The sequence below is a fragment of the Gymnoscopelus braueri genome, assembly GCF_963280865.1.
Source record: "Gymnoscopelus braueri genome assembly, chromosome: 17".
In the NCBI taxonomy this organism is placed as follows: Eukaryota; Metazoa; Chordata; class Actinopteri; order Myctophiformes; family Myctophidae; genus Gymnoscopelus; species Gymnoscopelus braueri.
The window spans coordinates 48,655,859-48,678,545 of record NC_137617.1 but is presented as its reverse complement, the minus strand read 5'-3'; the positions used below and the strand labels follow the sequence as shown (position 1 = coordinate 48,678,545).

The 22,687-nt window shown below is 43.1% G+C and overlaps 3 protein-coding genes across 3 annotated transcripts in view; all 3 read left to right on the top strand.

Moving 5' to 3' along the window:
- The window catches only part of LOC308105208 (kelch domain-containing protein 3-like), a gene marked incomplete at both ends in the record, with an annotated part of 21,740 nt that extends 518 nt beyond the window's left edge, over positions 1–21,222 (top strand). Inside the window, 4 exons of the mRNA XM_080455843.1 lie at positions 10–693; positions 802–982; positions 8,948–9,104; positions 21,205–21,222. Coding sequence (XP_080311969.1) covers positions 10–693; positions 802–982; positions 8,948–9,104; positions 21,205–21,222 — 1,040 coding nt within the window. The remainder of the gene's footprint in view (positions 1–9; positions 694–801; positions 983–8,947; positions 9,105–21,204) is intronic.
- LOC308105258 (leucine zipper putative tumor suppressor 2 homolog) overlaps positions 1–22,687 on the top strand; it is a 56,577-nt gene that overhangs the window by 12,431 nt on the left and 21,459 nt on the right. The window contains exon 2 of the mRNA XM_080455898.1: positions 21,205–21,467. Within this exon, the coding sequence (XP_080312024.1) occupies positions 21,235–21,467 (233 nt within the window). The 5' untranslated portion in view covers positions 21,205–21,234. The remainder of the gene's footprint in view (positions 1–21,204; positions 21,468–22,687) is intronic.
- LOC308105257 (mamu class II histocompatibility antigen, DR alpha chain-like) overlaps positions 1–22,687 on the top strand; it is a 305,525-nt gene that overhangs the window by 278,460 nt on the left and 4,378 nt on the right. The gene's annotated exons all lie outside the window — the stretch shown is intronic.

Genomic DNA, 22,687 nt, shown 5'->3' with positions numbered 1-22,687 from the left:
ACTGGACAGTGAACGTGAGAAGAGCACCAAGGTATGGATATCATCAGGCTGCCGTGACAGTGGGATACAAGGTGTACTCATTTGGAGGTTACGCTAGTGATGATGGTAGTTATGATGAGAACATAAATCACATAAATGTGCACATCTTCAACACAGTGTCTCTGAGATGGAAGACGTTGCCCCCGGTGACAACTAGAAGAGGAGAACGTGCCCTTGAAGTTCCCTGCATGCGGGAGCGCCACACTGCTGTGCTGATAGAAGACACCGTCTGCATCTGGGGAGGGTTTGATGACGACGATCTTTGCGACAACGTTCTTCATGCGTTCGATCTCGACACCCACACATGGTTCAAACCGAGGACTTCTGGGACCGTTCCGGAGAGGAGCGGGGGCCACTCGGCCTGCGTCTTGGGGAAGGTCATGTATATCCATGGAGGACACATCTCGCCGGCTAGAGTCACCAATGACACGTACAAGCTGGAAACCAACACGATGGTCTGGTCTTTAATTAACACCGGAGGAACTCCACCGTCTCATTCATATGGTCACTCCGCCACCATCATCGGGACAAAGATGTTTGTATTTCCGGGCCAGGGGGCCGTGGGGGTCGTCTACAACGACATCAGAGTGTTTGACACAGAGACCGGCTGTTGGCTGAGCGCGCCACCTTCTGCACAGCTTCCTACAGCAGAACGCATCTATCATTCAGCCTTTACCTACAATGGAGAGCTGTACATATTTGGTGGTCACAACAGGTATAGATCTAGCCTAACCTTCAGTGATATGTGGAAATTCAATCCAGAGACCTTCTCCTGGAAGGAGGTGAAGCCCAAGCGGGGCGGCCCGTTAAGGATGGTTCGTGCCCGCTGTTGCACGGTGGGAGATCGTGTCATCCTCTTAGGAGCAGACTATTCCGATGACCTGTTGTACATCCTAGACTTGAGTCCTAGTCTGAAGACGTTATCCAAGCTGGCGGTTATTCGGTACCGTCTGGATCAGTCTGAACTCCCACACGACGTCACGTGGGAACTGGCAGCCATGACTGATAGAACCCAAAGGCTAAAATAGATATAAACTAGAAATGATGACGCCGTCATATTAATGCCAGGTTGCTCTCTCCAGCGTCCCCGAACGCAACCAAATGGACCCGTGGTCCTGTACCCTTTCGCTCGCGGAGTGAAATATCGCTTTTAGAGGCGGCGCTGTGTGTGTGTGTGTATGAGGAGTCAAGTCAATAGTTTTGTTTGGTGGCGACGACCACACTTTTTTGTTCTGGGCTATGATCCCATAGCATGGGAGGACGGCCGTCGTTCAGAGTATGGGGAAGTCTCGGGGAAGTCTTCCCTTTGGGTTAAAGGAGATCTTCAAGCTCACGTTGTGAGCTTGTAGATCTGCTATTTTCAAATAGCCTAGGTATAAAATGGGGCTAAAGTGGTTATGCATGTTTTATAATGTGATAATTTATATCTGCAATGTAACAAGTAACTAAAGTTTTAAAATAATTGTAGTGGAGTAAAAGTACAATATTTTCCTCTGAGATGTAGTGGAGTAGAAGTAAAAGTATAGACAATTGGAAATACTCCAGTAAAGTCAAAGTACCTCAAAATTGTACTTAAGTACAGTACTTGAGTAAATGTACTTAGTTACTTTACACCACTGCTCCCGCCTGTAGGATATCACCCTCCCTGCCTGGCTCCCCTCCCCCGAACACGACCAACGGTGTGGTGTGGTGTATATTAGCACTTTATGTAACCATACCAGCTTGTATGGTTACATAGGGTTAAAGTGGTTTAACTGATTTTGATGCTATGTATATACTTTAACTGGGGACCCCCTGGAACCCCATCAAGGACCCCTGGGGGTCCCCGGACCCCACTTTAAGAACCACTGCTATAGAGTACAGAATGATTCATCATGTTTGTGTGTGTGTGTGTGTGTGTGTGTGTGTGTGTGTGTGTGTGTGTGTGTGTGTGTGTGTGTGTGTGTGTGTGTGTGTGTGTGTGTGTGTGTGTGTGTGTGTGTGTGTGTGTGTGTGTGTGTGTGTGTGTGTGTGTGTGTGCGTGCGTGCGTGCGTGTCAGGGCAGCACAACAGGTCTTTGGCCCAGGGAGAAGCTAGGTTGTCTGTGAACCCGAAATAACTTTGTCACACTTTTCATTCTCCCCTTGTTCCACTTTATACCATGGTCACTGTGTGCCAGCTGAGAGAGAGAGAGAGAGAGAGAGAGAGAGAGAGAGAGAGAGAGAGAGAGAGAGAGAGAGAGAGAGAGAGAGAGAGAGAGAGAGAGAGAGAGAGAGAGAGAGAGAGAGAGAGAGAGAGAGAGAGAGAGAGAGAGAGAGAGAGAGAGAGAGGTGGGGGGTGAGTTGGAGGGGGAAAAGAGAGAGAGAGACGGAGAGAGTGAGGAAGGGGTGAAAGACAGAGAGAGAAGGGGTGAGAGAGTGAGAAATGGAGATAAAACAATGGGGGATAAAGGGGAGAGAGAGACTGAGAGAGTGAGGAAGGGGTGAGAGAGAGGGTGTTAAAGAGAGAGAGAGATAAAGGGTGAGAGATAGACGTAGAGAGAAATTGGGTATGGGAAGATGGTGGAGGGGAGATGGTAGAGAGAGAGAGAGAGAGAGAGAGAGAGAGAGAGAGAGAGAGAGAGAGAGAGAGAGAGAGAGAGAGAGAGAGAGAGAGAGAGAGAGAGAGAGAGAGAGAGAGAGAGAGAGAGAGAGAAAAGGGGTGTTAAAGAGAAAGAGAGATAAAGGGTGTTAAAGAGAAAGAGAGATAAAGGGTGAGAGATAGACGTAGAGAGAAATTGGGGATGGGAAGATGGGGGGGGAATTATTTATTTATCTTTACTTTTAAATAAAAAACACCTGTAGGGATTACAGCAAAACTGTATCAAAGACGTTGTATCTTGGTCCGTACATTTTTAGCGCTAAATGAGAAGAATAGCCTATTAACCTTTTTTATTTATTCCCAGGCTAAATCGTCTCATGCAGGAATCACACACACACACACACACACACACACACACACAACACACACCACACACACACACACACACACACACACACACACACACACACACACACACACACACACACACACACACACACACACACACACACACACACACACGCCCATGGTGTGTGTGTGCGTGTACTGGCCTCCCATTGAAGCCCATGAGGGGCATGCCCAGACGTGTTCTTCGTCTCACACATGTCACGGTTTGAACCGGTAATATTTCTTCATTTTTTGATGGCGACCGACCCCTTTAACCATGCGCTCAGCCCGGCATCTCTATATCTGTCATTTGAGGCGGTTCATTTAGACACTTCAGCTCAGGAATAACCAATACCATTTATTAACCATTTACAATATTGCATATATAACAGGGGTGATGCAACTTTTTAAATAATGTCTATCCCTCGATTTTGTAACCCTTTTTTTCACCCGGTGCCAATTTGCTAAGTGATCCTGGGCACTACACTCCCCCCACCAGTCTAGGGAGGCCAGGGCCGAGCTCATGCCTCCTTCAATGCATGAGAGCAAACTGACCTTCTTGTCACCTGACAGGGGGGAGTTTCCCTGGTTGGACGTAGCGCGTGGAAGGAACACCAACCAGTTCCCTTCCCCTCCATCAGGCGCCCCGGCTGACCAGGGGGAGGCAGTATAGTGACCAGGATTACTACATGTTTTTGTGAGGGTATTAACTACCCTAGGAGACACGGGGAGAACATGCAAACTCCACACAGAGTAGGCCCTTTCGCCAACCCCACCTAGGGTATGGGCGCTGATGACGCGGAGGAGAAGACACGCCCCCAGCGCCAACAGCGTCCCCGGCGGGAATCGAACCCAGGACCTTCTAGCTGTGAGGCGACAGCGCTACCGACTGCACCACCGTGCCCCACCGTGGGTGATGCAACTTTGATGATGGAGAGGGCCACTATATTTACACACTCACTCCAGGGGGCCACATTGCATTACAGTATACTGTCGGGCAGACACCTCTTATCTCAAAATGTTTACTTTTTTCGTTTTTCTATGTCACACAAAAATAGCAAAAATAGCCGTGACTTCCACAGGGAATGAATTGAAATGGTTTCACCCCCCCCCCCCCCCCCCCCCCATGAAGCATGCGTGAATCATGCGTTGCATGTGTTAACTGTGTGTACGAGGCCTAAGCCTCCGGTACGATAATTCAACATTTCCCATCTGGCAACATTGACACCAGCTGAAAGGCAAAGCCCGTAGAATGAAACCGAGCACAGAGGCGGCTTAAATGAACCGCTGAGGGAATGAGGGCGTGAGTGAGTTAGCTTGTAGCGAATGAGAATGGCGTGAGGTTGAACGTACTGGCTTGTGGGAGTATGAATGAATTAGCTTGTTAGCGAATGAATGGGGGGGGGGGGGGGGGGGGGGGGTCCGGGGAGAGTAAACGTAGCATATAAACCTCCTGAGCCTTCCGTGTCTACATGAACTATCGCTACGCTGTATTTCTTTTCATAAGTATAGAAATAAGGGGCTTTAAGTGGATAAATTGAGTTTTAGTGGCAGTAAAACAGAGTTGGGACACATCATCATCATCACCTGATCCGGCCGCTATATTTTTAGAGCCCTGGATGTGTGTTTATGGGTTGGCAGCTAACAAAGAGAGGGCCTTAGGACCGTTTTTAGGACCTCGTTTTGCTCTGAAAGCACGTTTTTGTGTGACGATGCACTTCAGCAAAGGGCCGTCAACACTGTACGTTTGTGTCCCTGACGAGTGTGGCGTGTGCGCGCGCGTGTATGTGTGTGTGTGTGCGCGCGCGTGTGTGTGTGTGTGTGTGTGTGTGTGAGCACAGTACTTACATTTGTAGCCAACTTTGTGAGGGCTAGACAGTGGTGTAAAGTAACTAAGTACATTTACTCAAGTGCTGTACTTACTGTGTATAACATTTTGAGGTATTTTTTACCTTACTGGAGTATTTCCAGTTTTCTGTACTTTTACTTCTACTCCACTACATCTCAGAGGCAAATATTGTACTTTTTACTCCAACTCAAATTATTTTAAAACTTTAGGTACTAGTTACTTTGCAGATATACATTATTACATAATAAAACATACATTAACCACTTTAGCCCTATTTTATACATAGGCTATTTGAAAATAGTAGATCTACAAGCTCACAACGCGTCGCGATGCGACGCGTTGTGAACTTGTAGATCGGCTATTTTCAAATATTTTAGTACTTTTACTTTTGGTACTTTAAGTACATTTTTGTACCAATACTTTAGTACTTTTACTTGAAGTAATTTTGAATTACGCACTTCTAACAGAGTACTTCTATATTGCAGTATTTATACTTTTACTTAAGTAAAACATTTGAGTACTTTGCCACCACTCTGCGTGAGTGTGTGTGTGTGTGCGTGTGCGTGTGTGCGTGTGTGAGTGTGTGCGTGTGTGTGTGTGCGTGTGTGCGTGTGTGCGTGCGTGTGTGCGTGTGTGCGTGTGTGTGTGTGTGTGTGAGCACAGTACTTACATTTGTAGCCTACTTAGTGAGGGCCAGATGTCCTCACGAGGATAGAAAGGTGAGGACATCAGGGCGCCGTATATTTTATTTAGCTGCTATTTTAGCTGTCTCACACATCGCCGTTTTTCTTGGAATATCTGACCTCCTTTTTATATCTATTTCACTGCACTCACTCATATCAGGAATATCTGAATAATGTGACCTGTTTTCTTGTTCTTTTTCTCTCTCTATTCTTCTTCCCTTTCCATGAAAACTACAAACTTGTACGGAAAATGTAAAACAGGTGTAAAATGCTGTTGTACACCTGTTCACATTTTGACAGTACCTACTTTCCAAGGAGGACTATTTTTAGAGTTAAATAGTTAGACATTGGCCTAACGATTGAGTTTGAGCTGAGTTTAAAGTGAGGTTGGACTTGAGTCTTGGTGTTGTACACTTTAGATACAGTAGCATGTTGCGTAGATAGACGCTAGGTTCATTGTTTACCTGGTCACCTAGCTTATTTGAAGCACTACCTTGTTCTCTCTCTGCATTATATTTGACTTTATCATTCACTCTGTCACTTGTTGACCAAGATTCATGCCATTTACTTTGATTTCACACTTGTAAGTCGCTCTGGATAAAAGCGTCTGCTAAATGCTTAAATTGTAATTTGTAATTATAATTGTGAATTTTATAGCTACCTGGCGAAGATATAAGTCAAAATATTGTCTATCATATTTCTATTGTACTGTTATCTAAAGTTTAGACACATAATAACGAACGCAAACAGCTTCCTCGTATTGCTTTTGTTTTTTCCCATTTCACACATTGGTGACCTATTGTTTAGTGTATTAAAAGACTGGTTTTAGCACTATAGACAGTGACATTCTTGTACTTAAAGCTTCCTCAACAGTGTTGAAAGATAAAAGAAATAAAAACATGTTCTCAAGTACTGTACTTAAGTACAATTTTGAGGTATTTTTGCTTTACTGGAGTATTTCCAAATGTCTGTACTTTTACTTGTACTCCAGAGGCAAATATTGTACTTTTACTCGACTACAAGTATTTCAAAACTTTAGTTTACTAGTTACTTTGTAGATTTTGATTATTATTACGAAACATACATTAACCACTATGTGCATTTTGGCCATTTGATAATAGCAGATCTACAAGCTCACAATGCGTCGCATCGCGAGCTTGTAGATCTGCTATTTTCAAAAGATTTTTATACATTTGAAAAGTTGTGAAATTGGACATTTCTGCATAATGATTACTTTCTACTTTTGGTGCATTTGTTCAAAGTAAAATTTGAATTCCGGACTATTACTTGTAACAGAGTATTTCTAAATATTGCAGTATTGATACTTTAACTTTGTGAGTACTTTTCCCACCTGTGTGTGTGCGCGTGCGTGCATGTGTGTGTGTGTGTGCGTGCGTGTGCGTGTGTGTGTGTGTGTGTGTGTGTGCGTGCGTGCGTGTGCGTGCGTGTGTGTGTGTGTGTGTGCGTGCGTGCGTGTGTGCGCGTGCGTGCATGTGTGTGTGTGCGTGTGCGTGTGCGTGCGTGTGTGTGTGTGCGTGCGTGTGTGCGCGTGCGTGCGTTGTGTGTCTGTGTGTTGGGGGGTTATACATACATAAACTATTCAAGGAGATAGCATCTTTGTACGGGAGTCTTTCATAGCGTTTTGCTGCTTCTCTGCTCTCATGCATGTCAGAGCATTACACGGCAATTTGTGCGTCCAGACACAGGAAGTTACATAAGTGTGTGTGTGTGTGTGTGTGTGAGCCTTATGAGTCCACTCCTACACTGTACAGAGCTGTCAGTCAGCCAGCAGTGATCTCTGCCATCTGGGGGCGGTTAAGACCACAATGTGGACTTCATTTCCCCGTTTCATCAACAGTGTGTTAAGCTCTGCTTCTCAGTGGTTCTCAGACCTTTTTAAATGTCGAGGACCCCCAGAATAACTCTGAGGGTAATACATATCTGTGTGTAAGAGGCCCGGGATCCACAGACAGAAAGTATTTTTTTTTGCACTGAGTACTCTTGAGTATCATCTTGTCCAGATTGCTCACACGCAGTGTTTATCGACGCCTGCAACGGTCGAACCTCCACTACAATTATTTGAAAACTTTAGTTACTAGTTACTTTGTAGGCCCTACATACATTTCTGCCATTTGAAAATAGCCGATCTACAAGCTCACAATGCGACGCATTGTGAGCTTGTAGATCGGCTATTTTCCAAAGATTGGAAATGGGACCTTCTTTTACTAGTATTTCTACTTCTACATTGCAGTATTGATACTTTTACTTATAGGTGAAAGATGCGAGTACTATGTCCACCACCGGAAACGATAGGTTGATAGGTTCGACCGCGGTATTGAGACTTTTACTTAAAGGAGAATTTTGGACTAAGGTTTTCTTTGACGTTATGATATCTTAGGATGAATGGTACAGTAGAAACATGTCATAACTCCATCTCGGGTCCGCCACAGCTTAAAACGTGCGCGGATAGGCCTTGCGCTAGATCGTGTATTTTAATAGTTGTTTTTTTTAAATATTTTTTAGATCTGACGTTCAGTGACAGAACACTATGCAACCAAAAAAAATAAAAATAAGTCTCGCTAGACGAGATTGAAATCTCGTCTAGCGAGACTTCTGTTTATTTTTATTTTTTTTGACAGTGTTCTGTCACTATGAACGTCAGATCTCACAAAAAAAGAAAAGAAAAAAGAAAGCTATTAAAATACACGATCTCACGCAAGGCCTATCCGCGCACGTTTTAAGCTGTGGCGGGACCCGAGATGGAGTTATGACAAGATATCATAACATCATAGAAAGATGAAAGAAAGAAAACCTTAGTCCAAAATTCTCCTTTAACTCATCCAGTGCCACATGACGTCAAAGACGTCACGAGGCCTGACGCCCCGTGCGCCACATGACGTCAAAGACGTCATAAAAAAATAAAATAAAAAGATTTTTTTTTTTTTTCTTTCTTTTCTTTTGGAAAAACATGTTCAGAACCCAAGATATGACGATTTGAAGATTTGCTGCTCCATTCACTCTTTGTTTAACTTCTTACTGAAAAAGGCTGTATCTCGGCTCCTGAGCACCTTTTTTCTACAATGAATTTTGGCTGTGGCACTCGGAGCCAAAATTCCATAAATAAGCTTGGCATTGAATGAGTTAAGTAAAACATATGAGTACTTTTTACACCACTGGGTTTAGGCATAGTTTTTATGAGATTATGATTAGGTGAAACAACGTTTTTGTAAGGTTATGGTTGGGGTTGCCGTCTTTCGGCCGTCGGACCAATTTTATTCCGGAACAATGGCCCGTCAGACTAATGCCACGGCACGCCTGTTATCGGTGTTATTAGCAGCACAAACAGCCTGGCCGAAACGAGCGTAAACACAGACTTCTCATGGTTGTATTAACCATTCAACGTCTGGAACGTAAATGACCGGGTTGTCAGACATAATCAGGAGGATCAAATGACCGGAGCTCCTGTCCGAGAGTTCAACTATTGTCTGCCTGAAGCTCCCAGGGCGCTGCCTGAAGCTCCCAGGGCGCCAAGCCAAGACACGCTGGAGGAGGAGCTCACCACTGTGTCTTTATCAGTGGTGGAAAAAGTACTCACATGTTTTACTCGAGTAAAAGTATCAATTCTGCAATGTAGAAATACAGTAATACATTGTTACAAGTGAAAGTCCGGAATTCAAAAATGTACCTGAGTAAAAGCACAAACATATTGGTATCAAAATGTACTTAAAGTACCAAAAGTAAAACTACTGAATGTCCCATTTCACAAGTTTTCAAATGTATACAAATCTTTTGAAAATAGCAGATCTACAAGCTCACAATGCGTCGTGATGCGACGCATTGTGAGCTTGTAGATCCGCTATTTTCAAATGGCCGAAATGTATATAGGGCTGAAGTGGTTAATGTATGTCTTGTAATATTAATCCAAATCTACAAAGTAACTAGTATCTAAAGTTTTCAAATAATTGTAGTGGAGTAAAAGTACAATATTTGCCTGTGAGATGTAGTGGAGTAGAAGTAAAAGTACAGAAATTTGGAAATACTCCAGTAAAGTAAAAACATCTCAAAATTGTGCTTAAGTACAGTACTTGAGTACATGTACTTGGTTACTGTACACCACTGGTCTTCATCATAGAAATACATGGCAGAAAGGCACTGGCAGCTGAACAGAAAAGAAATGCTTTGTGTCGACACGACCCCTCAGGGTCCTTTAGAAGGACCCTGAGGGTCCCAGGACCCCACTTTGAGAACCTCTGCTCTACAGCCGTGTTTCCCACACACACACACACACACACACACACACAGACCCTCTTGTAGTCCTGTAGTTGAAATTCTTTGAATTCTTCATTTTATGTTCACCTATTACGACAGGCCCCCAAAAATAGGGATGAAAGTGGTTAATGCAATAATTGCTCTTATTGGACCATTAGAGCCTTTACTTCTTCTGAGCCACTATGTCAGCTGACCAGCCCTCTGTGTGACCACATTAAGACTGAAGTGTCACATACATTCCTCCTGTTTGTGTGTGTGTGTGTGTGTGTGTGTGTGTGTGTGTGTGCGTGTGCGTGTGCGTGCGCGTGCGTGCGTGCGTGCGTGCGTGCGTGCGCGCGCGCGCGTGCGTGCGTGTGTGTTTTAAGTGACTGTGACTGACCAGTAATACCTTCAAGGACTTTCCCAGACAAAGCGGGCCAGCTGACTCTAACTGCTCTCTCTCTCTCTCTCTCCTTGGAAGTTAAAGTGCCACGATGCAGCAGTGCAGGACCAATGTTTGTCAGTATTGATGTAGCACGGCACGCTCTACGAGCTTGTAGATCTGCTATTTTATGAATAGCCCCAAAGTATAAAATAATGGCAAAAAAAATAATCGAAAATGACACAGTATGCGTTCCTGGATTCAATGGGTTAACATATTAGCTGGCATTTAGATTGTTGTCACCAGAGAACCTGATGGCCTTCATCCATCACTCATACCTTCATCCATCCATCCTTCATCCATCACTCATAACCCACTGATCTGATGGATGCTCGCTGTCAGTTAGAAACCTTGTGTGTTCAACACTGTTACTTTTCAGGAAATGTCTTCCAGTGGATAGACTTCCCGTTGGAGTCTGGAGGCTTTAAGATGCTTTAGAAGAAGAGGTCCCGCTCTCCCTGTCATCTCTTTCACTACAGCCCCCCCCCCCCCCCCTTTTTTTGGTTGAGGCCCCCAATCGTCATGACAACACCAGAGGGGAAACAGAGACTAAGAAGCGTAGAGAAGAGTGTTTAAGGTTCCGGTTGCTTTTCTCTAGATAAGTAGTATAGTGTGCAAGGCTTGGGTCATGAGCAGTCCTTCCACATGGATTAGAGCTTATGTTCACTTGATCTGTTAGACGCAGGCCCGGTGTTTCCCAAACACTGGGTCGGGACCCGTTTGTGGGTCGCTAATCAGATTCTGCTCTGCGTTTGAATCTGTCGGTAGCCGTGTTGACAACCCGTGCACATTGGCTACAAGTGGGCGTGCCATCAGATCAGGAAGCAGGGCGCGCTTTACCCAATCAAATGTAGTGGGCGGGATTTACGTGTGTGCCGCTCGTTCCCCACTGGAAACAAACCGAAACCCATTTAACAATAGCGTCCTCGAAGCCGACAAAACCACGGAAAGTTAGTAACATTTTAAATTGCTCTTTCATCATAGAAACAAGTGGGCTTATAACCAAAACCATCCATGTTCTCTGGGAGAAGTGGTGTTAGTGTTCCGTGGAGAAATATTGTTAGTGGGAATGAAAACATAGTCGCACCACCGGAAGTGAAAGGCTGAAGACAGACCAAAACCCCGGTTTCCCTGAGCACGGGTCGTCCGTTCAGCTCCGCAAACAGCAGAGGGCGCTGTTTTTCCTTTTTATTTGGCGATGGGTTCCCAGATTGGTGGGTCGCAGACACACTTTTCTCTTTCAATCTTCGGTAGGACGGTTTGGTCATTTCAAACAACTTTTTATTATTTTATGTATTTATTTGATCAATCCAAGAACAATGTCTTCTATTTCAGAATGCTATTCATTTGCATGAGGAAAGACAGTAGTTTCTATTAGCTTGGAAAACCCAATTGAGTCATTAGTGAGGACCAATTATACGAAGATAATGGTTGAAAATAGGTGAGGATAACAAACCTTATACATAAAGGAGATCCAGTTGTCCAGAACCGACAATCCAACCGATATGCCCATATCCATATATGGGCATGCCCGTGTATAGGCATAAAAAGGACACAGACAGACAAATACAGAGATCTCCATATATGGCGCATAAAAGGGACACAGACAGACAGACAGACAGACAGACAGACAGACAGACGGGTATAACAGGTATTGCATAACCAGGTGAGGCATGCATTCCCAATTTGCTTCGTTCCCGACTTGCATCGTCCCAGACCACTGCCACCGATTTAGTATATCAAAATAACATTTAAAGGTAGGGTAAGTGATTTGCAATTATTCAAATAATTGCAAAATGGGTCTATGTTCTGATAGTGCTCGTTACTATAGAGTGTCCTGTCCATATAAGGAGTGTCCAATGTCTCTCCAGCTCTTTATAAAACAGAAAAAGCATTTTCGTTTCAGTTTCAGTTTCATTTCCAATTTTATCCAATCAGGATAGAGAACTCAATCAGGATATAGATTAAACAAGTGAAATTGGAAGTGATGACACTAAGAAATGAGCAGGCAAAATTAGAACTGGAACACTATAAAAATGAAGCTTAAAAATGGGTACTTTCTCCTGATTGGCTGAGATTTTGACACCTACCAGAAAATGTATTTTCTGTTTATTAAAGAGCTGGAGAGACGGGGAGACTCCTGTTACTGAACAAACACTCTATAGCAATGATTACTATCAGAATATAGTGCTTTAACCTTTTAACAAAATACTTTTTGTTTTAACCCAAAAATATCACTTACCCTACCTTTAACTTCATTATACGATGAGCAGCAAACAAGTAATACAAAAAAATGTTATACAAATAAACTCAAATATTCAAAAACAGCCAGTCTACAAGCTCAAGTCGAAATTGCTTTTAAATTGTCTTTTAATGGCCGAAACTGTATGTATCGGTCAAAATCTAATTAAGACTTTGTAACTGTTCTACCTTTCATCTTGTTACTTTGTCCTTAATGCGTTGACCGGCAGGCAGCCACATGGAAGTGTTTCCAAACCCTGTGGCAGAGAGCTACAGGGTTGGACTCCCGACAGAGTGTGTGTGTGTGTGTGTGTGTGTGTGTGTGTGTGTGTGTGTGTGTGTGTGTGTGTGTGTGTGTGTGTGTGTGTGTGTGTGTGTGTTTGGTGTGTGTGTGTGTGTGTGTGTGTGTGTGTGTGTGTGTGTGTGTGTGTGTGTGTGTGTGTGTGTGTGTGTGTGTGTGTGTGTGTGTGTGTGTGTGTGTGTGTGTGGCACTGTCCCCTCCTGGGTGGGATGCCAGCCATGTGATCATTTGATTTAACCTTTATTTAAACCAGGAAAGTCCCCATTGAGATTCTAAGGCTCTCTTTCAGGCGAGACCTGGCCAACACAGGAGGCTGCATAATTAAAAACACAATTACAAACAGAACACACAATAGAAGAGAGAGAAAAAAACATCACATTTCAAAATATATCAATTACAAACACTGAAATATTAAAGGTGCTTTATTTCTATTTTTTTTAAAAGACAGGTGTAGCTCTATTGTGATAGTAATCATTGCTATAGACCATATTCACACGGCGGCCATATTGGAATTTAACATTGAAAGTGCCGCCACCCGGGGTGGCTACTTTCATTGACTTCATAGAAACATGGCCGCTGTGTGAATATGGTCTATAGAGTGTCTGTTCAGTAACAGTGTTAAAAAGATCTATTCAATGGTGGAAAAAGTACAATCTTTTTTTTTTTTTTTTTTTTTTTTTATTATTTTTATCCCTCGATTTTGTAACCCTTTTTTCACCCCGTGCCAATTTGCTAAGTGATCCTGGGCACTACACTCCCCCCACCAGCCTAGGGAGGCCAGGGCCGAGCTCATGCCTCCTTCAATGCATGAGAGCCAACTGACCTTCTTCTTGTCACCTGACAGGGGAGAGTTTCCCTGGTAGGACGTAGCGCGTGGAAGGAACACGTTATTCCAACCAGTTCCCTTCCCCTCCATCAGGTGCCCCGGCTGACCAGGGGGAGGCAGTATAGTGACCAGGATTACTACATGTTTTTGTGAGGGTATTAACTACCCTAGGAGACACGGGGAGAACGTGCAAACTCCACACCGAGTACTTTTTTTTTTACTTAAGTAAACATATCAATACTGCGATGTAGAAAGTCAATGTACTGTTTAATATATGTTTTGTTATAATAATCCAAATCTAGTATCTAGTAACTAGTAAGTATCTAGTAACTAAAGTTTTCAAATAATTGTAGTGGAGTAAAATTACATTATTTGCCTCTGAGTAGAAGTAAAAGTATTGAAAATTGGAAATACTCCAGTAAAGTAAAAGTAGCTCAACATTTGAGTAAATGTACTTAGTTACTTTACTAGAGCCACTGGCTCTATATTGTGATAGTAATCATTGCTATAGACTAGTGTTTGTTCAGTAACAGGGGTCTCTTCTCGTTTCTAAGGCTCTTTAGCAAACAGGAAATAGATTCCCGGCCAAACCGGCCTACTAAACATTTAGCTGTATGTTTTGGGCGTCTTTCCTTGGCATGGTATAATTTGGGAGCTCCCCCCTGGCCTAGCGGGCCGGTGGTCATGTTTTGGCACAGTGTTGGCACTGGACTCGGACAGCGCTGGTGTTTTCGTACCCAGGGTGACGGGGACCGGTAATGATGAATCATGGCTGATGGACTAACTACCGGCCTATCACTCAACCTCATTCAATACCCTGTCTGTTGATGGTATAGCCAAGGTGGGACCCTCCCCCCCCCCCCCCTCATGTATTTAGTCACTTTGACACCTGAAGGGAGGCTGGCCGAGGACACAAAGCAGCGGAAATGCACAAAAGACAGGAAGGACATGGTATTTAGATTTCCTTATAAAAGGAGGGGTTTGAACCGATATGAACTCCTAATGATGCAATTTGTTCACACTTCACATAATGTAGCCTATATCTACTTCCAGTGGTGGAAAAAATACAATTTTTTTTTACTTAATGTAGAAATACTCTGTTACAAGTAAAAGTCCGGCATTCAAAATGTACTTGAGTAAAAGTACAAAAGTATTGGTATCGAAATACACTTAAAGTACCGACAGTAGAAAGTACTCATTATGCAGAATGTCCCATTTCACAAAGTTTTCGAATGTATAAAATGTATACAAATCTTTTGAAAATAGCAGATCTATAAGCTCACAATGCGTCGCATTGCGACGCATTGTGAGCTTGTAGATCGGCTATTTTCAAATGGCCGAAATGTATATAGGGCTGAAGTGGTTTTGTAATAATAATAAAAATCTACAAAGTAACTAATAACTTCAAATAATTGTAGTGGAGTAAAAGCATAATATTTGCCTCTGAGATGTAGTGGAGTAGAAGTAAAAGTACTGAAAATGTCAGTCTTCCCATCGGGGTCGCCACAGCGGATCATCTGTTTCCATCTGCTTCTGTTCTCTGCGTCTTCCACGGTCACTCATCCACCTGTATGTCCTCTCTCGCTGCAAAAACAGATGATCTACAAGCCCACAATGTCGTGAGCTTGTAGATCGGCAATTCATCCAGAATATGGAAGCTAATGTTTCGTGCGATTTAAACTGGAACAAAAAGAGGACCAAGAAGAGGAAAAGGAATGAGTTCTGTTTTGCATTCACATTGTCAGCTCATTAGAAAGAGGACTCTTTCTCTCAACTTTAGCTGTGATGGGGCCTCAAGTTCTCTCTCTATTCACACTACTAGAGTTCATTTCTAGGGTTGTTGGCACAGCGGGTGATGTGTCTATGCCAAGCCTAGAGGGCTACGATACAATGGCAAAGGGTGAAGTGGAGTAGAAGTAGAACAGTATTCATCACAATGCTGTTCACTTCAGAGTGTCTGAGTCCTGCAATGTTCACTTCTTTAAAGGATCTACACCATGAATTAAAAATATATATTTGATATTTAATATCATATTGTTTATGTCCCTCAAACGTTTTTCAAAAAGGTTTGAGCCTAAATCAAGCCTCAGATATACTCATTCCAACTAACTTCTCTCTGGCTTATAAAGCACTTTCACCTGCAATACCACATTGTCCCGATTTGCATGTGGCGCTATTGAGCCAATTTGTATGCATGTTATCTCCTGGTTCTGAGTGGAAAAAAAAAATAAAAAAAAATAATAATTTCTTTTTTTTAGTTGGAACTGAAAAACAGGAGGGATTGTACCGCTAGTAACGTCACTTTCGGGGGCCAAATCTATTTGGCCTGTTTTGAGACCAATTTACATAAAACCCCAGATATGCTTTTTTTGGGATAGAAGAGAGGTAGGGGAGACCAAAAACACACAAAAAAAGAAGGAAAAGTAAAAATTCATGGTGTAGTCCCTTTAAAAAACGTAATCGTTCATTAATCGTAATCAAGGCAAGACTTTCAAATAATCGTGATATTGATTTAAAGTCAATTGTGTGTGTGTGTGTGTGTGTGTGTGTGTGTGTGTGTGTGTGTGTGTGTGTGTGTGTGTGTGTGTGTGTGTGTGTGTGTGTGTGTGTGTGTGTGTGTGTGTGTGTGTAGGGCTGACAAAAAAAAGAGCTGAGTCATAGTGTGTGAGTCCACTTCAGAGGCTGGACTGACGTTGCTATAGAAACTAAACCATAAACACAGGAAGACACCTGACAGGGTTTCCTGTCTGCCTCGGACCTTCATCTCTTGCCAGGGAACCACCCACTGTGACATCATCATCATCAAGTGGGTCCAGTGGGTTATTGTTCTGCCGTCAAACACAGGACCCCCCCCCCCCCCCCCCCCCCCCACACACACACACACACAAGTTGCATTCCCATTAATGCAACTTGCACAATAACCCCAGACATCTGACAAGTTGGTGATATACAGTATATACTTTTTGATATATAATAATTACTTGTGGCTATTCCTGTGTGTGTGTGTGTGTGTGTGTGTGTGTGTGTGTGTGTGTGTGTGTGTGTGTGTGTGTGTGTGTGTGTGTGTGTGTGTGTGTGTGTGTGTGTGTGTGTGTGTGTGTGTGTGTGCGCGCGTGCGCGTGCGTGTTAGAGAGAGCAATGTGTGTGTTCTGATGAGCTGTAAAATCTTTGAGAGTACTTCTCTGTTCTCCCAAGTGTAATGGTTAAAGGCCAATCCAACTCAGTGCCATTTTCAACATCAGCCTGGCTGGTCTGTGCTCATATGTTATCTGTTGCGCTGGTATGTGACGCGCGCGCGCACACACACACACACACACACACACACACACACACACACACACACACACACACACACACACACACACACACACACACACACCTCACAACCCTTCAATGACATTCCATTATGTTGACTCCTTTCTGCTCACTGTACAGTCTCAGTGGTTCTGTAAAGTTTTTAATTTCAAGAACCCCTACAACTCTGTGTGAGGGTACATTAGGGTACATGAGGGTACATTAGTGTACATGAGGGTACATTAGTGTACATGAGGGTACATTAGTGTACACTCTGGGAATACAGACCTGTAAGGGTCCATTCGGAACCCCCTCAAAGAACCCTGAGGGTCCCTGAAAAAAAAAAACTGTACTGGGTTTGGTGATGTTCTATATTGTCTTAAACAGCTTTGTTTGTGTTAGTTTATGTGCTAAAAGAGTGACTTTGAGAGGTGTTTCACCTACAATTGAAGTCAGCATGTTCAGGTTCTTTTTGTTCTGTACATTAAGGTCTTAAAGGACAACTTAGTTTTTTTTTACAACCAAGGTTTATATTTTAGCTTGTAATTAAAGTAAATACAAGATGAGTGTTACATTTTTTTCATTTACTGCTTTCTATAGTTTTAGCAATATTGCGATCTTTTTTACAGTGGCATTTGGGCAGGTGGCTAAATATGTCTTTTTTTTTTACACAATAACCCGTCGATTTCTTTATTATTATTTACAGTCGCTCTTCTAGCCCCCAATAACTCACATCTGGCCATCAAAGACCGCGGGACCTTTTTTATTGTGTAAAACAAAGACATTTAGCCACCTGCCCGAATGCCCCCGCCCACTGTAAAAAAAGATCGCGGAAATTGCTAAAGCTATAGAAAGCAGTAAATGAAAATGTTTTAACACATCTTTTATTTACTTTAATTACAAGCTATTATATAAACCTTGGTTGTAAAAAAAAACAAAGTTGCCCTTTAAGGACGCTTTTCAAATTCCCACTGTCTGCATGTGATGAACAACACGGTTGCTGTTATGATTTTAAAAAGCTGGTCCCGTGATAATGTTTGTCGCAGCTTAAGTCGCTCCAGGATCCCTGCACGGCGGCCCGGGCGCCCAAATGGCCACAACAACATGTAAATAATAAGACGTGAACCTAACGCTTTACCAGCGGGGATGATGAGATGCGTGGTGACAGTGGCCTTTGTCGGCGTCAGCAGGAAAAAGAGCCAGCATGTCAGGACGCATTTTAACCCATTAAGACCGGGAACGCATCTGTGTTGTCATTTTTAGATTTCTTTGGGCTATTCAAAAATAGCAGATCTACAAGCTCGTAGCGCGGCACCGAGTGCCGCGCTACGAGCTTGTAGATCTGCTATTTTTGAAAAATCGTGACAATTTGTGCAAATCTTTGAATATGTATATATTTTTATAACTTTTTTTACTCAAATCTTTACTTCTGGGGGATTCTACAAATGTCTTCTAAATCCTAACAGTTTTTTTTTTAAACTATGTTGCTATAATATCAGTGCTTCTCAAACTTTTTTCATGTCAAGGACCCCCCAGAATTATATATATTTGGCTCAAAATCTCAATCTCAAAATATGTTGTTCCAGGGACCCCCAGAAGCAAAGATTTGAGTTTTTAAAAAATCGCTTTAAAAAAAAAAAAAAAAATATATATATATATATATATATATATATATTCAAAGATTTGCTAAAAAAGGTCATGATCTTTTTGAAAATAGCAGATCTACAAGCTCATAGCGCTATTTTTAAATAGCCAAATAAATGTTAAAATAACACCGGTCTTAATGGGTTAACATGTTGTGGATGAAATGCGACCCTGTGCCCTGCGCTGTCGCATGCATGCATGCATGGCAGACAAGTAGCCCCCAGCACTGGTGGGAAAAGTACTCTGATTTGTCTTTTACTTAAGTAAAAGTAGCTATACCCCAATGTAGAAATACTCTGTAACTTACTGAAGCTGTCAAATACTTGTAGCTGAGTAAAACGTACAACATTTGCCTCTGATATGCAGTTGAGTAGAGGTATGAAATGTTGAAAAATACAATTCCTCAAAATTGCAGTACTTGAGTAAATATACTTAGTTACTTTACACCACTGGCCCCCCCAGCACACATTAGTGCTGCTTGAATGGGCTCAGTGAATGGTTCTGTACTGTGTGTGTGTGTGTGTGTGTGTGTGTGTGCGTGTGTGTGCGTGTGTGCGTGTGCGTGTGCGCGTGCGCGTGCATGTGTGTGTGGGCCCAGATGAACCCTGCAGGGTGTCTGTACACTTGAGTCTATATCATGTCTGCTCAGTCTGTGTGTGGTCTTTGCCCTGAAGGAAAGTCCTGGAGATGCGCCCTCTAGTGGAGTTGAATCACACTGCACCGTGTGTGCCTGAATAGGCTCTGCATGTGCATTTTACTGTATAGTTCCCTCAAAGATGGTGGATTTAAGAAAGATATGCCATCCCACTAGAGCAGTGGTTCTCAACCTTTTCAGGCCGCGACCCCCAAAAATAATCATATTTGAACTGGAGACCCCCCAAAATAATCATATTTGAACTGGAGACCCCCCAAAATAATCATATTTGAACTGGGGACCCCCCACCCTGACGAGCACTTGGAATTGTAGGTGTTAAGGCATTACAGTTAGTTTGACTAGGTTCCACAGATACATATTGTGAAAATAGCAGATCTACAAGCTCACAACGCCTCGCAAGATCTGCTATTTGCCAGACCCAGGGGGTCGGCCTACAGGAGGCTTTGTCGGTCTGTCCCTCTTTTCCTACCTGTCCCTCATTTTTCCTACCTGTCCCTCTTTTCCTACCTGTCCCTCTTTTTGATTGGCCAAGCTTCGCGTGACACGTAGTGCTCCGATCTTCAGATTTCAACCACTAGGGGTCTGGCAGTGCTCCGAGGAGCACCTTTTCTAGTTTCCCAATTGTTGCCTCTTTCTTATATTATTTGACAATTTGGCCAACGTTTGACCAGTTTTTACAGTATAGTTTGTTGATCACTTTTGATGCAGTAATGGTCTTTCTTTCTTTCTTTTTTTTTAAGTATTAAAAAGGTCTTAAAAGTCCTTATGTTGTCACTTCACTGTCATCTGGGGACCCCCCAAAATCATGTGGGGACACCCCTGGGGGTCCTGACCCACAGTTTGAAAACCATTGCACTAGAGGCGAGATGGCATACAAATGGTCTCCTAAGTAGGCGATCTATGTGTGTCCTATGTCCTATGTTTACTGGTGCTATAGGACAGAGAAATGTTGATAATACAGTCGATTTTCTCTTGAGTTGTCTCTCTGAAAAAAAGCATTAACATTTTTCCATCGGGGTTGAACCGGTCCCGTTATTTTTTCCCGCCTAATTTTGAACCAGTTCAGAGTGTTTCCACTGAAAATGAATTGGTTCAGAACCCTAAAAGTTGGTCTGAACTGGAACCAAAACATTACTTGTTTTTTTGCCCTGAACTGGGAACCAAAACAAAATAAAAATACACTTCAACCTGAATTTGATTGGTTCTCGCCATTGGTTCCGACAGAAAATCAATCGGTAGGTCTAGCAAGCAGTGGTGGAAAAAGTACCCAAATGTTTTACTTAAGTAAAAGTATCAATACTGCAATATAGAAGTACTCTGTTACAAGTAAAAGTCCCGAATTCAAAATTAAAAAAAAGTACAAAAGTATTGGTATCAAAATATACTTTAAGTACCAAAAGTAAAAGTACTAAAATGTTTGAAAATAGCAGATCTACAAGCTCACAACGCGTCGCTTTGCGACACGTTGTGAGCTTGTAAATCGGCTATTTTCAAATAGCCTATGTATTAAATAGGGCTAGTTAATGTAGGTTTGAAAATATCCGCAAAATATACGCAAAGTAACTAGTAACTTAAGTTTTCAAATAATTGTAGTGGAGTAAAAGTACAATATTTGCCTCTGAGATGTAGTTGAGTAGAAGTAAAAGTATTGGAAATTGTAAATACTCAAGTAAAGTACAAATACCTCAAAATTGTACTTAAAGGGATACTTCACTTTCACATAAAATAAACATTAAAAATATATATTAAAAAAAATGAAAGAAGTTATGGCAAAATAAAGGCCCCCTCACACATTAGTAGGACACTCTAATGCGTGAGGGGGCCATGAATTTTCCATTACTTTTTTCATTTATTTTTAATATATTTTTTAAATGTGTCCCCGGCCCTAAAGTGAAGTATCCCTTTAAGTACAGTACTTTACAATAGTAAATGTACTTAGTTACTTTCCACCATTGCTAGCAAGACAATAAAAAACGAATGGAAAATGTATATAATAATAACATATAATAACCTTTGGTCCTGTGTTTGTCTTCCAGAGTGCGTGGGCCCGTTGAGCGGCCATCATCATGGCTCTGGTTCAGCCTCTCCCCGCTGAGCACCACACCCCGGGCCACAGCGCCCGCGTCCGACACCCGTCGGGCCCTCGCTCCTCCCCTCCTCTTACCGCCGGCGCTCCTACCTCCTCCTCGTCCCAGACGGAGCCCATGGGCTCCGTCAGCAGCCTGATCGCCGCCCGGCCCGGCCACGCCCCCTACCACGACCGCCACTGCCGCGCCGGCGCAGAGACGCACGGCGACAGGTAAAGGGCCTGATATTAACGTAAACCGCCTGATTGCGATAAATTGAGGCGATCGCGTTTATTTTTTGCGTAATCTTCGAATTCGAATCAGAATTTTTGTGTTCATCTGTATGAATTAATGTTTTGAAAAATAGCGTTGTGAGGCGCTCGGGTGGTGCAGTGGTAAAGTCCATGCCCACCACCACGGAGGTTGTGGGTTCGAAATCCACTGTGGTGCAACCGGCTTTGTCTAGCATCTACGCAAACACAATTGGCCACAAATGTTTTAGAACTCAATGAAAAACAAGACGGAAGTAATCCTCTTTGGCTCCCACTCCTCCCCCCCCCCCCCCCGACACCCTAGGCCCCCTAAGCTCCAACATTCACCCTTATGTGAAGAATCTCAGTGTCACTTTTGACTCCAATTTTAAATTTGACAAGCAGGTCAGCTCGGTGGTTAGCTCCAGCTTCTTCCAGCTGCGCCTAGTGGCAAAGGTCAAGCCCTAACTCTCTCCTAGCGACCTAGCGAGAGAGAGTAATCCACGCCTTCATTTCCTCCAGGCTGGATTACTGTAATTCGCTTTACATCGGCATCATAGACCAATCGCTGCTTGCTTAGACGCCTCCAGCTCATCCAAAACGCCGCCGCCCGCCTCCTCACTGGTGCCAGGAGGCGCGAGCACATCACCCCTTGTTCTGGCCTCTCTCTCCATTGGCTCCCAGTCCGTTTCAGAATCGATTTTAAGGTTTTAATGTTTGCTTTCAAATCACGTAATGGACTAGCCCCGCCTTTTATCACGACCTCATCAACGATTACACCCCATCCAGACCCCTAAGGTCGGCCGATCAGCCTCTTATTGACTGAGCTCTCGACCGATAAACGCTCTAGAGGCGACCGAGCTTTTGCCGCGGCCGCCCCGAGGCTCTGGAACAGCCTTCCATTTCATATAAGAGCCGCTCAGTCCATAAACACTTTAAATCACTATTGAAGACCTATTTCTTCTCACTTGCTTTTGAGCAATAATCTGACTCTCCACAACCACTGATCCTACCTCACTGTGTTTCTGCTATGCACTTTTTAATTAGTTTTACTACTAATGTATAGTTTTTCGTATTTTTCGTATTTTTGTATTGTATTTTTCATTGTATGTATTTTAACATTGTTGTTCTATTGCTGTGTTGTACAGCACTTTGGTTGCTTCGGTCATTGTAATGTGCTCTATAAATACAATTTGAGTTGA